The sequence below is a fragment of the Melospiza melodia genome, chromosome 3, assembly GCF_035770615.1.
Source record: "Melospiza melodia melodia isolate bMelMel2 chromosome 3, bMelMel2.pri, whole genome shotgun sequence".
Lineage (NCBI taxonomy): Eukaryota > Metazoa > Chordata > Aves > Passeriformes > Passerellidae > Melospiza > Melospiza melodia.
In genome coordinates this window covers 22587988-22600850 of record NC_086196.1, presented here as the reverse complement: position 1 = coordinate 22600850, position 12863 = coordinate 22587988, and the positions used below count along the sequence as shown (strand labels likewise).

At 42.6% G+C, this 12863-nt stretch overlaps 1 protein-coding gene across 4 annotated transcripts in view; it reads right to left on the bottom strand.

The window, feature by feature from the left end:
- ARMC2 (armadillo repeat containing 2) overlaps positions 1-10855 on the bottom strand; it is a 68878-nt gene extending 58023 nt beyond the window's left edge. For all 4 annotated transcript variants that reach the window (XR_010027073.1, XM_063150980.1, XM_063150979.1 and 1 more), the window contains exons 1-6: positions 10747-10855; positions 10450-10502; positions 7696-7943; positions 7009-7081; positions 4654-4825; positions 3265-3475 (exon numbers count right to left, since the gene is read on the bottom strand). Coding sequence is in view for 3 of the 4 variants with exons in the window: in XM_063150980.1 (XP_063007050.1) it covers positions 3265-3475; positions 4654-4825; positions 7009-7081; positions 7696-7913 (674 nt within the window). In the remaining variant the exon portion in view is untranslated. The remainder of the gene's footprint in view (positions 1-3264; positions 3476-4653; positions 4826-7008; positions 7082-7695; positions 7944-10449; positions 10503-10746) is intronic.
- Positions 10856-12863: the final 2008 nt, after the last annotated feature.

Genomic DNA, 12863 nt, shown 5'->3' with positions numbered 1-12863 from the left:
CTCTTCATCAGCAAATCTGCCATCCCTGTTGACACTTCTCTTGAAATATATGAATGCAGAAAACATTTTAGAAGTTTCACTTTTATAGCAATCACAATAGATGGCAAGGCACAATGGTTAGAGGAAGATGTAAACAAAACTGAGCTTCCTTATGATTGCCAGAAATTGTTCCTAGCTTTCCTGAGGCAACATGTCAATAAATTCAATCTGCTTCAATTAATATACCTATTCTATTACATCTGGAATGTTATTCGGAAAACAGAATTGAAAACAAAATGGCAAATGGCTTTTTCCCTCAAAAGGTCATTTTCTTTTTTTCCCCCAGTACCTTTACAAGGCAGTTGTGATTTCATTAACACTGCTCATTCTGTTCTTCAGTCTTTGGGACAATAAAAGAATGTGAGACAGAAAGTGATCAAGTCTCTTGCTGGAATAGAATACCTCCCTTGTCTTTAAAATAAATACAATAGCACTAATGGCAGGAATCTGCCATGCTATTTTGTCATGCTCTACTGTTTCCTCATTAGCAGAAAAAAGGTTTAATTAGGAAAGTTATTTCAGGACATGTACAGGAACTGTAGGGAAAGGGGAGAAGGATGCCCATGCTTCCCCCTGTATGAAGTGTACTACATCTACAATCCCCTTGCTTAATTCCTGTAAGGGTTTTAAGTCACTGCAATACAGAATTGAGGCTGACACCTGCTTCATATAGAAAATGACAGGACACTAGATAATAAAAGATTTGACATTCCTTTAAGCTTTCACCCTGCTACTCCTGAATGACATGTACTTTAAATAGAAAATATCTTGTAACCCTATACAAGATACCTCAAGTATTTATGATACAGAACCAGATGCAATCTAACCTTACAATCATCTAATAAACATGTTCTACTGAGAAAGAATGCCAAATCTCTCACTGCAATGGCCCCTCTACGGTTCTGGAGCCTTTTACATACAACTATCATGAAGACCAAACTCAACAAACTATATGGAAGGCAAGGTTTGTGGTACCTTTCAACTGCCACGTCAGTTGAAGAATGACATCTCTGAACTCACCCAAGCACACAGAACAAGGTCTGCCTGACTTGTGGAGTATCATACACAAACACTGGACCAATGTGCTCTTTGGTCTTAGCAAGAAGATAAAATGTATGAGAGCAGCTGAGATCTAGTTTCTTGATCACTAAACACCCATCCCACCACATGATGGCCTGAACTGCTTGGGCTGATACAGATGAGGGACCATTGTCTGTGGCTAAAGGGAAAGCATTTTGTATTATACTTGTGCATCTTGCAGCACTGCAGATATACATGGTGCTCTAAGCCAAATGAGCACCTAAATGGTGTCAGGAAGCTTCGCTTCCTAAGCATTAGCAAAAACCAGCTCTGACTCAAGTACACAGAAAAGGACTCACAGGAGAGGTAAAAATGGGCTATTTAAAAACACACATCTTGCATCCAACACAGACAGATGGAGGAATGTTATATTTTTCTACCATTTTGGAGAGAACTAGTCAGAACAATACTGGAAAGCAATTTTTTGTATTATGTTAAGGCCAGTAATTTGAGATCTAATTTAACTGATGTATGAGACTCATGGTTGCAAAAAGCATCAGTAACAAAAATGCAAAACCAAAAATTTGCAGAGCTCTTGTTCTTAGAAGGAGAAGTGTACAATTTTGAACAGACAGGAAGCATGCCTAAGGGGTTAGCTGTTCAATTATACATGCAAGTTTTAAAATTATGACTGAGAAAGAAAGTGATTCTTTTGAATTAGCAAAAGTATCAACTGACTCTTTCCTGTCAGAGGCATTTGGACACCATCAACCAAAACAGCAACCCGAACAGAAAGCAGAACTGAACAGCAGGATGCATATTCCACAAAAGCAACTATCCATCTCCACTGCAACACTGAAGTACTTCACGACACACCTTTATTAAATAAAATTCAACTACAGTAATTGATGTAGTATGATAATCCAACTAGTCTTTATCTAAGAAGTTATTAGATCGCTGATTTTAAAGAAAGAAAATTATATTGCAGTAAAGTATTCTCTTTGGTCCTTAACTTTTCTTTTTTTTCACCAACATTTTTCATCTCTACTCTTATTTTCTCATTCTTCCTCCACACTCATGGAGTTTTTTCTTTGCTACAACAAATTTTCATTGTTTTAGAATCTGTCTTTTTTAAAAATCCTGCTTACAGTTTAATATAAAAGAGTCCTATGATAGCTCTGTTATGTATCATTTACTGTAAGAGCCTCAATGGACAACATTCTCTTAAACTATTCAGTGCTATCATCAAGTTAGTAAATGAAAAGCCTTTCATTTTATAAAATTAAGAACAGGGTCTTAATATCAAAGGTGCTTAAGAATATCCAGAGAAATAGCTTTTCCCTAAACATACAAACATGCTAGAAAGAAGATACCTACTGGCAAATATGTCTTTTTAATAGTGAACAAGTTTTACAAGGATGTGTTTTGAAAATAGCGTTTTTCATTCTTTGTTGCTGAGACTGCCAGATCTGTCAATGTTATTAGCACAAAACAGTTGTTCATCTGACTGCTAATGCAGCAACTGATACACCAACTACCCACAGTGCCACAGGGCTACTGCTCCCTGTGCAAGAATTCACATCTAAATCAAAAGAAAAACAAACTAGTTGATTATGAATTAAAGAATGGATATGATATTCCAGGTCCAGTAAAAACAGACTGCAGGCATGTGAGTCTCATTAATCCTTTACACCTACTTGGTCATGCAAAAAAAAAAAAAGAACTAAAAATTAAAAGTCACAAAAAAAATTCTGCTTCTATTGCTAAAGAGTTTTAGCCTGGTTTTGGTGTATGATCACATGTCTGAACGGAAAGCATGGCTCTACTCATCTGTCAAGCTAAGTGAAGATGGCATAGCACCTTAAAACAACAGGACTAAACTACAAAAGCAAGCACATTAAATTTAAACTTGAGGATTTTACAAACAGTGACTAGAAGTCTTGGTTTTGAAATGTTAATGATCAAACAATCATATCAAATAAATTTCTACCACCAAGATTTTACAAATTAGTCTTTTGAATGTAGAAACTTCCTAAAAGAAGAAACATAAATTTTTCTAATAATCTAAACACAGTTTCATTTCGAAGCACATGTAATGTTATCATCAGATACCATTAATTTTAAGCATTTTGATATTGCACAATTGAGTATCCTGGAAGAGGGCTGTATGGAAGATGCACATTACCATACTTGACCAATGCTGACCTTTCTCCTTGCAGCTGAAGTGAAAAGTTTCCTGGTGTCCCTTCCATGGAGTCTTCACTTCCTGATCTGCTGGTATGTTCATTACAAATTAATTGTCTACTCTCATCATTAAATGATGTGTACAACTTTTGTTCTGCTAAGCAGTTATTATTACTTCTGTCAAGACTATTCATCATTATAGCTGGCTCTTCAAAATCAAGTTTCATTTCATCTGAAACAGTCAAAGAGAACACATTATGTTCAAGTGTTATTAATTGCTGCTTGTCGTGTTACATTATCAAAATTTACTTGTATCAATTTAAAAGCTGAGAAAGCTTAAGACTATTAGGAGTAAGGTAGTCAATGTCTTCTTATGAACAGTATTTCTTAAAGTCTTTTGGGGTTGTGTTTGAAGTTTTAATATTTCATCTCCATGATTTCCCTTTTACAAATAGGTGGATTGTACCTGGTGAAAAAAAGTGATTGTATTTCAGGAGCTGAATATTATGAAGGAACTCAGGAAAAAGATAGCTGTTAATCCTGTAGCTTCTATGTACATACAAGAAGAATCTCCACAAATAAAACCCCTCACATAACATTTGTATGATACCAAAAGGGAAGAGTCCAAGGCAGGTTACAAATACACCAGCTTCTCAACTTCTTCAATTAGTAACATCAGCTTATTAAGGCTATATGAAGTGACACATTATATAAAGGTATATTTATAGAATAAATACATAAAAATGAAGTAAACTTTAGTAGGTAAAAAGTGAAATATTCCGTTTATAACGAAAAGTAACAATTCTGGACAATGTAAGAACTGTCATTATAAATCAATCTTCTGAAATAAAGACAAAGTCCCAGCACACTTCATTATAAGCCAACATGCATGAAGCCAAGATGCCATTTCCCATCTTCAGGAAAATTACTTTTAAATCCCACATTTGGTGAACTTTATTAAACCTACACTAATGAAACTCATAACAACAAATACGATGCAGTTGGAGGCCTGTCAAGACATATAATTCCTTTTTATTCCTCCTTTTAGGCTCAATAATCCATCAGGGAATCTCCTTACATGATGGCATCTCATTATCTCTTCAAGCATATCAGCATTTAAGGTTAATTTTACTCACTGATGACAACTTTCAGTAAAATTCCATTACTTGGAAGCCTACAGGAAGAAGAGGCACCTGAGCAGTTTTCAACTCATTTTCAGTAGTGCAAACCAGCATCATTTTGGGAAACCAGAGTTTCAAAACTGCCTTAAACCCATTTAAATACTTCCAGAATTCCCACTGAAAGGACACACAAATCCTTTAATGTATTAATAATTCGTGTAATTACCAATATTAAAACCCATCATGCAGTAATCTTTATAGCAAATAGTATGTATCAAAACATTCTTACTCTGATCCAGAGGAACCACCTTAGCAGAAAATAAATTTTTCAGAGAAGTTGCTCTAAATAAGCCTTTGCAAGCTCTGCTGACTTTTCTAAGCTCTGCAGCATCAGCAGGAGGTGTTGGATGGAAAACAGAAGAAACTTCATCTTTTTTTTCAGAAATGATTACTACTGGTTTCTGTGACAAAAATAAAGAAGACTTTTAAACAAAAGCACAGATAATTTAATTTTCATTTAAGTAAAAAATAAAAAAAACCAAACCCACACAACTTCCAACAAAGGGCTAAGTTCAAAATAAAGCAGAAGTTACACTGGTTTGCTCATTAAGAAATTTTCATATCCTGAATCTAATGATATCATTCCACCAAACAAACCAGATGTCTATACCATTATTATCACAGAAAGCCAACATTCAGGAGTGCAGAAAACAAAACCTAGCTTGAGTAGAACTCAGAATTATTTAGTCCTCGGTAAGTACTCATTTAACTACATCTGCAGCAAGCTTGTTTATCAAAGAAAATATTGTGCCAATGACTATTGCTAACAATTCTAGAGATACATCTATTCTTTGATTTGCTTTTGAGCATTAAAACAGTATCTCCAAAGCACTCCAAATATGTTCACATCACATGTACTACTTTCTGTCACACTGAGACAAATCATGAAAGTCCTAGTTTTATGTCAGCGTCTTGCATCTTAGAGGAGGTGAACAAGTCCCTGAATCTCTAGTGTCAAGCACTTGTTGTGCCCTTGACCTACATAAAGTACTGACCTCTAATATCAATACCAATTTCCTTAAAATAAAGAATCCACTAAAATTCTCTAGCCAATACTTCAGAGCTCTCCATAGTATTAAAGAGCCAGCAGGTGAGACTGACTACTTACAACCATCATAATTAATACGGACTCTTAATTTACAGTGTATTAACTTATATCCATTGATAAAGCAAAAAATAAAAAAGCAGATTTTGCGTGGGTCTGTAGTTTTCTCTAATTTTTTCCACTCTGACAAAACACATAAAAATTTAACACCAGTTAAATCCAAACAGTTCTTAAATCCAAATGTAGATATACTTAATCTAAACAGAAGTATGCTCAGAATTTTTAAACTTGATTCATGTAAATACAACCCCTTATCCAAATTACTAAATATAAATTTTCTTGGTTATTTCCTCTAATTTCCTAAAGAATTTCCTAAAGGTTTCTGTCTGGAAAAAGTGATGTATTCAGCAAGCACACTTAATTGCTATAGCATGCTCTGTTATCTTTGGTACTAAACAAATAGTCGTGACTTTATCTTATATTTAAAGACCAAATATAAAAAAAACTGTGAAAGAGCAGATACACTTATAAATTGAAAACAATTCACAGCTTTCACAGAGGGAGAAAAGTGATTCTTAAAGGACCTCTATCTGTTTAGAAATAAAACTACGATCATGACATTTTATAGAAATGTAAGCCAAATAAAAAGCAACCTAGCTCCCTTCAAATTACTATTCACAGAACCACAGAATAGATGAGGGAGGAAAGGACCTCTGGAGGTCCAAGCCCTTTATTCAACTACAGCCACCTAACCTCAGTTGCCCACGACCATGCCCAAGAAGCTTTTGAAGATCTCTGGGCAACCTATGCCAAGGCCTCGTCACTTCACAGCAGGAAAACTGTTTCCTAAGGTTCAGAGGAAACCTCCTGCATCCCAGTTTGTGCCCTCTGCCTCTGGTCCAGTCACTGCAAAGAGGCTGGTCTCATCCTCTTTGCACCCACACTTCAGATATTTACATCCATGAATAAGGTCCTCCCTTGGCCTTCTCCAGGCTGAACATTCTCATCTCTCCCTGTCCCTTCATCACCTTTGGGGCCATTCATCAGATTCTCTCCAGTTGCTCCATGTCTTTCTCATACTGTGGAGCCCAGAACTGCATACAGCACTCCAGGTGTGGCCTCACCAGTGTTGAGTAGAGGGGAAGGATCATTTCCCTCAACCTGCTGCCAGCACTCCTCCTAATGCAGCCCCAGATACCATCAATCACTTTCCTAAAGCCAGGGCACACTGCTGGCACATGTTCATGCTCATGAACTTCACCTATTTCAGTAAACTTACACTGAAAGAAAGCTGACTCAAGTATCAGTCCTCCAATTCTTGTTAATGTCACTTTGAATCATAAAGCAAAACGGCAATATGTAAGTAGTTTAAATTATTTTCCAGTTTCTTTTGGAGGAGAACTGACTTAAAAAGTCTCAGACTAATGTTACAACAAGCCTCCACTTTTCCCAAATGTCTTTAAACCATGTGTTTTCCTAACACTACCAAGACACATAATTTTATATCAGTACTGCAGGAGTTATTTCCAGAGTACTTACATGAGTCAGTGGACTTAGACGAACACCAGAATTCGGTCTTGATTCAGATGAATCAGAACTGGATGTATCAAGACTAATGAAGAAATGAAACACAGTTAGAATAAAACAGATCCAGAGTTGTATGATCAGCTGTTTTTTTTAATTGCATGCTTCTTCCCTTTGCCAGTGAATATGGGGAAAGGGAAGAAAGGAAAAGTGACAAGAGCACATCATGGTAACAAAACTCCACCTAGAAATAATTTTGAGCTAGTAAAACTTTGTTTGAAAATGAGCATTTCAAACTGCAGGACCTAAAATTTCACATTTAAAAGATCACAGAAGGCTCTGAAAAAAAATCTAGGACATTGGTTATAGGAAACAAGCAAGCTTTCACACATTCTAGGAAAAAAGCTGAAGACTATCTCAATTAAAAGCATTCAATTGTCTCAAGAAAAGGTAAGTAATAGACTATTTTCTTATGCTATTCTGCACATAAAAAACTAGTGTAGTGACTGCCTCTGGTAGCTCTAATCCAGAGAAACTTCCTGGAATGTAGATTAACACCAACAGTAAAGATCATTAGAAGAAGGCAAAGGATGTGATTAGGAATACAGATTAACACAGGGAAAATAACCACCGGAAGCATAATTAGAGAATCAAACCTCTTGCTGCTAAAGGATATTTGAAAACATCTTAAAGCCACAGTACCTAAAAAGTACAGGGCGTCTATTTTGAGGACAGCGTGAGGATTGAGACCCAGAAAGTTTCCTTTGTTCATCTGTAGGTGTGAATGGTCTTGGAGTTTTTACTGTTTGTAGAGCATCTCTGGCTTCATTTACAATCTCAGAACTGGTCCTAGGCTTTGCCACTGACAGCCAGTAGAATGGTTCTGCTTTTCTTCTGTTTTCAGTCTTTGAAGCTTGCATTCCTCTGCAAAGTTCTGCACAGGAAGAACACTGGAAAATATATGTGAATGGCACAAAGTATTATGTTAGTTTTAAATTACAAACTATTAATTCATCACTGGTTATGCTACCACAGTAAATCCTAGACAGTGCTGAAATAGTGGGAAATAAAGTACACTGATAATGCATTTTCTCTCTATTCTTCAGTTCTGTAGAAAAATACTGAAAACCAGAAAGCATCTGTCATGGAGGATCTACCGTCAGTTTTTTTACAGGATGCTAAAATACATCATTGTGCTTCATGGGCCAAATGTGGTCCTCTACAATTCTATAGAAAATCTGTTTCTTGACACTTGGTTACTTGTGAAACACCACAGCCAAAACAGGAATTCAATAATATGCTGCAAAGAGACAGGTTTTTCCAACTTAGGAAAAACCTGATATTATTGAGCTTATAAAGGGCAGCTTACTAATATGTCAGAGGCATCATTATCAGTAACTGAAGCACAGTTATCAGCAACTGATAAGCAGAGACAAAGAAGAACAGGCAATCCATTTTTTTCCTCTGAAAGATGCGACTCCCCAGCCCTAAGCACAGGCAAAGAAAGACAACACTAATGTAAGTTATAAACCCAAACTTCCAATCAGCATTCTGTCCTGCTGTAGTTTCTGGGAAATGCAGTGGGCAGTGACAGACTTGCTCCATCACGCCCTGGACCCACAACCCATCACTATCATGGTGCAGTTCTCTGTAGGTATCATCCTTGTCATTTTACAGCAAACTCATCATGAGTCTTACACCATGCAAAATTCCTCTTCTGCTTTCAAACTTACCTAAAAACAAAAATATGTTTCTGCACTGTGACTCAGACCATCTGGTAACTTCTATTCTCTTACACAGTTTATGACAATGAACTGACAGTAGATCAGACACCATCATCTGGGTTATTTCTAAACTATGGAGTAAAAAATAATCTTATATTCTTAGTTTCTTAGTTCAATTCTTACTGTTCTGCAGTCTAACTTTTTCAGCTGCTTCTTCTTTCTTTGAGAGCTTGCCCATTCTGGTAGTGTCTGTCATTGTTGCACACCCAATGTAAAATTGGGTAAGGAGAACTGCACCAACTCTTTCACTAAATGATGGGTAATTGAAAAAAACTCAGGAACTGATCAAAAGCCTGAGAGTATCAGTGTTTTTAATATTAACTTAATACAAGTAATATATTAATACTAATATATTACTTGTTTTCACTGTGACTGAATTTTGTTCTCTATGCTCCTTACTCTTCCCTCTATTACAATGTGATTAAAAAAACAGTAAGGAGTAAGGAGTTCCACTGCACCTGTCTGTTTAGAAAAACTTCTACAGTCAGTTCGCACTGGGAAAAGCAAGGTAGGCTATCATTCCCCATTCCCCCAGCTACTGGGAGCCAGAATTTTTAGAAGGTCTTTTCTGTAGGCCTTATGTCTGATACAGATGGCAATGGTCCTGTGCAGGGCCAGGAGCTGGACTTCATGATCCTTGAGAGTCCCTTCCAACTCAGCATACTCTGTGATTCTGTAATTTTGCTCCCCAGTCCCAGCAGGAAACAGATAGAGGGAAGACTGCAGCGTCAATGGGGACAGCATCACTGGTACATACAGATCTTGTCCCTCACTACTGTTACCATTTTCCAAGTAGCCTTTAATTTGCACAAGTGAAGAGCTCCTCTCTGACTCTGCTGGGAGGTAGGAGAGTGTCCACAGCAGTGTCTGAAAAGCCATACTTGGGCTCTTGTCTTTATTCCCCAGTTGTTTACTCCAGAAGTCTGGTCTTTGCTGCACAGGAAGATTTTTAAGCAGTAGAGAGCAGTACAGGATCCACACATTAGTCCCAGCAATGTCCAGAAGTGAGACAGCTGTACTGTCACAGCTCTTATCTCAGTTCAATCAAGATTTGAGAAGCATGGCTGACTACATCAGATATGGCACCACATTGGCTCTGCCATCTCACACTGCCTCTGCCATCCTCTCCCATCTCAAGACCAGTGTCCTTTAATTGCTAGGGTGCAGAGTGGGTGTATTTGCAATCACTAAGTACAGTGAGGAAAAGCCCTGTATTCAGGCTATGAACATTCTGCTCTCTGACATCCAAATCCATGTTCTGTCTGCCCTAGCAAATCTCTACAACAGTTAGCACACGGGTACAGGTTTAGTAAAAGTCCCAGAATCACTGAGGTTGGAAGAGGCCTTTAAGATCATCAAGTCCAAAGCCAACCCTGCACTGCCCCTGTAACCCCCTTAACCCCATCAACTACTGCCACATTCTCCTAAACACGCCCAAGGCTGGTGACTCCATCACCTTCTTGGTCAACCTATTCCAGTGCATGGCCATCCTTACAGTGAATTTTCTTTTTCTAATACCTAATCTGCATCTCCCCGTCTCAGCTTAAGGCCATTTCCTCCTGCCCTTTCACTGCAGGCACGGTAGAAGCGCTGGGCCCCACCTCACTACACCCTCCTTTCAGATGTAAACAACAGCTAATATTAGACATAGCTCTCATTAACAGAAACTTACCAATCACAACTGATGCACTTTCACACCGGCGAAATTTTGACGCAGAGAAATCGCTATCAAAGAGAAAAAAGAAGGAAATTAAGAGAGATGAGTTCTCAGCGGAGTGAGGTTTCCAGGGCAGCCGTGGGACAACACGTCCCAGAGGAAGCCCCCAAATAAGCAGCACCTGTGGAGTAAACGCTGTCCCAACCCACACCCGGCAGTCGCGCCTCCCTCCCGAGCACGGCAAAGCTGCCGGGAAGCGGCACGGGGATTACCAGTCTCGGGCCGCTTTTCAAAGCCTCCCGCCCGACTTACCGCACAGTCCGGCCCTTCGCCCCCGCCCGGCCAGGCGGCACCCCCAGGGACGAGCGCTACGGCCGGCGGGGGCACCGGGCGCTGCCCGGGGGACTCGGTCGGGACCCGCCGGCGCCTCCGCAGGGCCCAGCCTCGCTCGGCCGCCCGCCGTTCCCATAGCAACCGTACGCGGGGCCGCCCGGGCACCCCGGGGCGCACGCGCCAGCACCTGCGGGCGCGTGCGCGGCGCGGCCGCTGCCGGGCAGGGATGGCGAGACCAGATCCCAGGGAATGGCGAGACCAGATCCCAGGGATGGCGAGCCCAGATCCAGGGAATGGCGAGCCCAGATCCAGGGGATGGCGAGACCAGATCCTGGGATGGCGAGACCAGATCCTGGGATGGCGAGACCAGATCCAGGGGATGGCGAGACCAGATCCCGGGGATGGCGAGACCAGATCCAGGGGATGGCGAGCCCAGATCCAGGGGATGGCGAGCCCAGATCCAGGGGATGGCGTGCTCGGATCCCGGGGATGGCGAGACCAGATCCCGGGGATGGCGAGACCAGATCCAGGGGATGGCGAGACCAGATCCCGGGGATGGCGAGACCAGATCCAGGGGATGGCGAGCCCAGATCCAGGGGATGGCGAGCCCAGATCCAGGGGATGGCGTGCTCGGATCCCGGGGATGGCGAGACCAGATCCCGGGGATGGCGAGACCAGATCCAGGGGATGGCGAGACCAGATCCCGGGGATGGCGAGACCAGATCCTGGGGATGGCGAGCCCAGATCCAGGGGATGGCGAGACCAGATCCTGGGGATGGCGAGACCAGATCCTGGGATGGCGAGACCAGATCCTGGGATGGCGAGACTAGATCCAGGGGATGGAGAGCTCAGATCCCAGGGATGGCGAGCCCAGATCCAGGGAATGGCGAGACCAGATCCAGGGAATGGCGAGACCAGATCCCGGGGATGGCGAGACCAGATCCCAGGGATGGCGAGACCAGATCCTGGGGATGGCGAGCCCAGATCCAGGGGATGGCGAGCCCAGATCCCGGGGATGGCGAGCCCAGATCCAGGGGATGGCGTGCTCGGATCCCGGGGATGGCGAGACCAGATCCCAGGGATGGCGAGCCCAGATCCAGGGGATGGCGAGCCCAGATCCAGGGGATGGCGAGACCAGATCCAGGGGATGGCGAGACCAGATCCAGGGAATGGCGAGCCCAGATCCCGGGGATGGCGAGACCAGATCCAGGGGATGGCGAGACCAGATCCAGGGGATGGCGTGCTCGGATCCCGGGGATGGCGAGACCAGATCCCAGGGATGGCGAGACCAGATCCAGGGGATGGCGAGCCCAGATCCAGGGGATGGAGAGTTCAGATCCCAGGGATGGCGAGACCAGATCCAGGGGATGGCGAGACCAGATCCAGGGGATGGAGAGTTCAGATCCCAGGGATGGCGAGACCAGATCCAGGGGATGGCGAGACCAGATCCCGGGGATGGCGAGCTCGGATCCCGGGGATGGAGAGCTCAGATCCCGGGGATGGCGAGACCAGATCCCAGGGATGGCGAGCTCAGATCCCGGGGATGGAGAGCTCAGATCCCAATGGTGGCGAGCTCAGATCCCAGGGATGGCGGGCTCGGATCCCGGGGATGGCCAGCCCAGATCCCGGGGATGGCGAGCCCAGATCCAGGGGATGGCGAGCCCAGATCCAGGGGATGGCGAGCCCAGATCCCAGGGATGGCGAGCCCAGATCCAGGGGATGTCGAGCCCCGATCCCAGGGGCGGTGCCCATGCGGGCTCCTGCCGCGGCGCTGTCCCGCAGCGCTCTGCGTTCCTGGTGCAGAGCTGTCCCCGTGGGCAGTGCTGGCCCGCGTTCATGGACACCGTGGTGGCGGCTGGCACAAGCCAGGGCGCGGCTGGCAGAAGTTACTGGGGTGACCTGCTGGTGTTGCCAATTTAGGGACGCTAAACACAGACACGGGACCTGGTTTAGAGAGGAGGTGTTTTTTGTTCTGTGCAGGGTACAAGGTGAAAGTGTTACACAAATCAACTCAGATTCTCAAAAATTTACAGAATCACAGAATCGGTTGACTTGGAAAAGACTTCTGAGATCATCGAGTCCAATCTATGACTGAA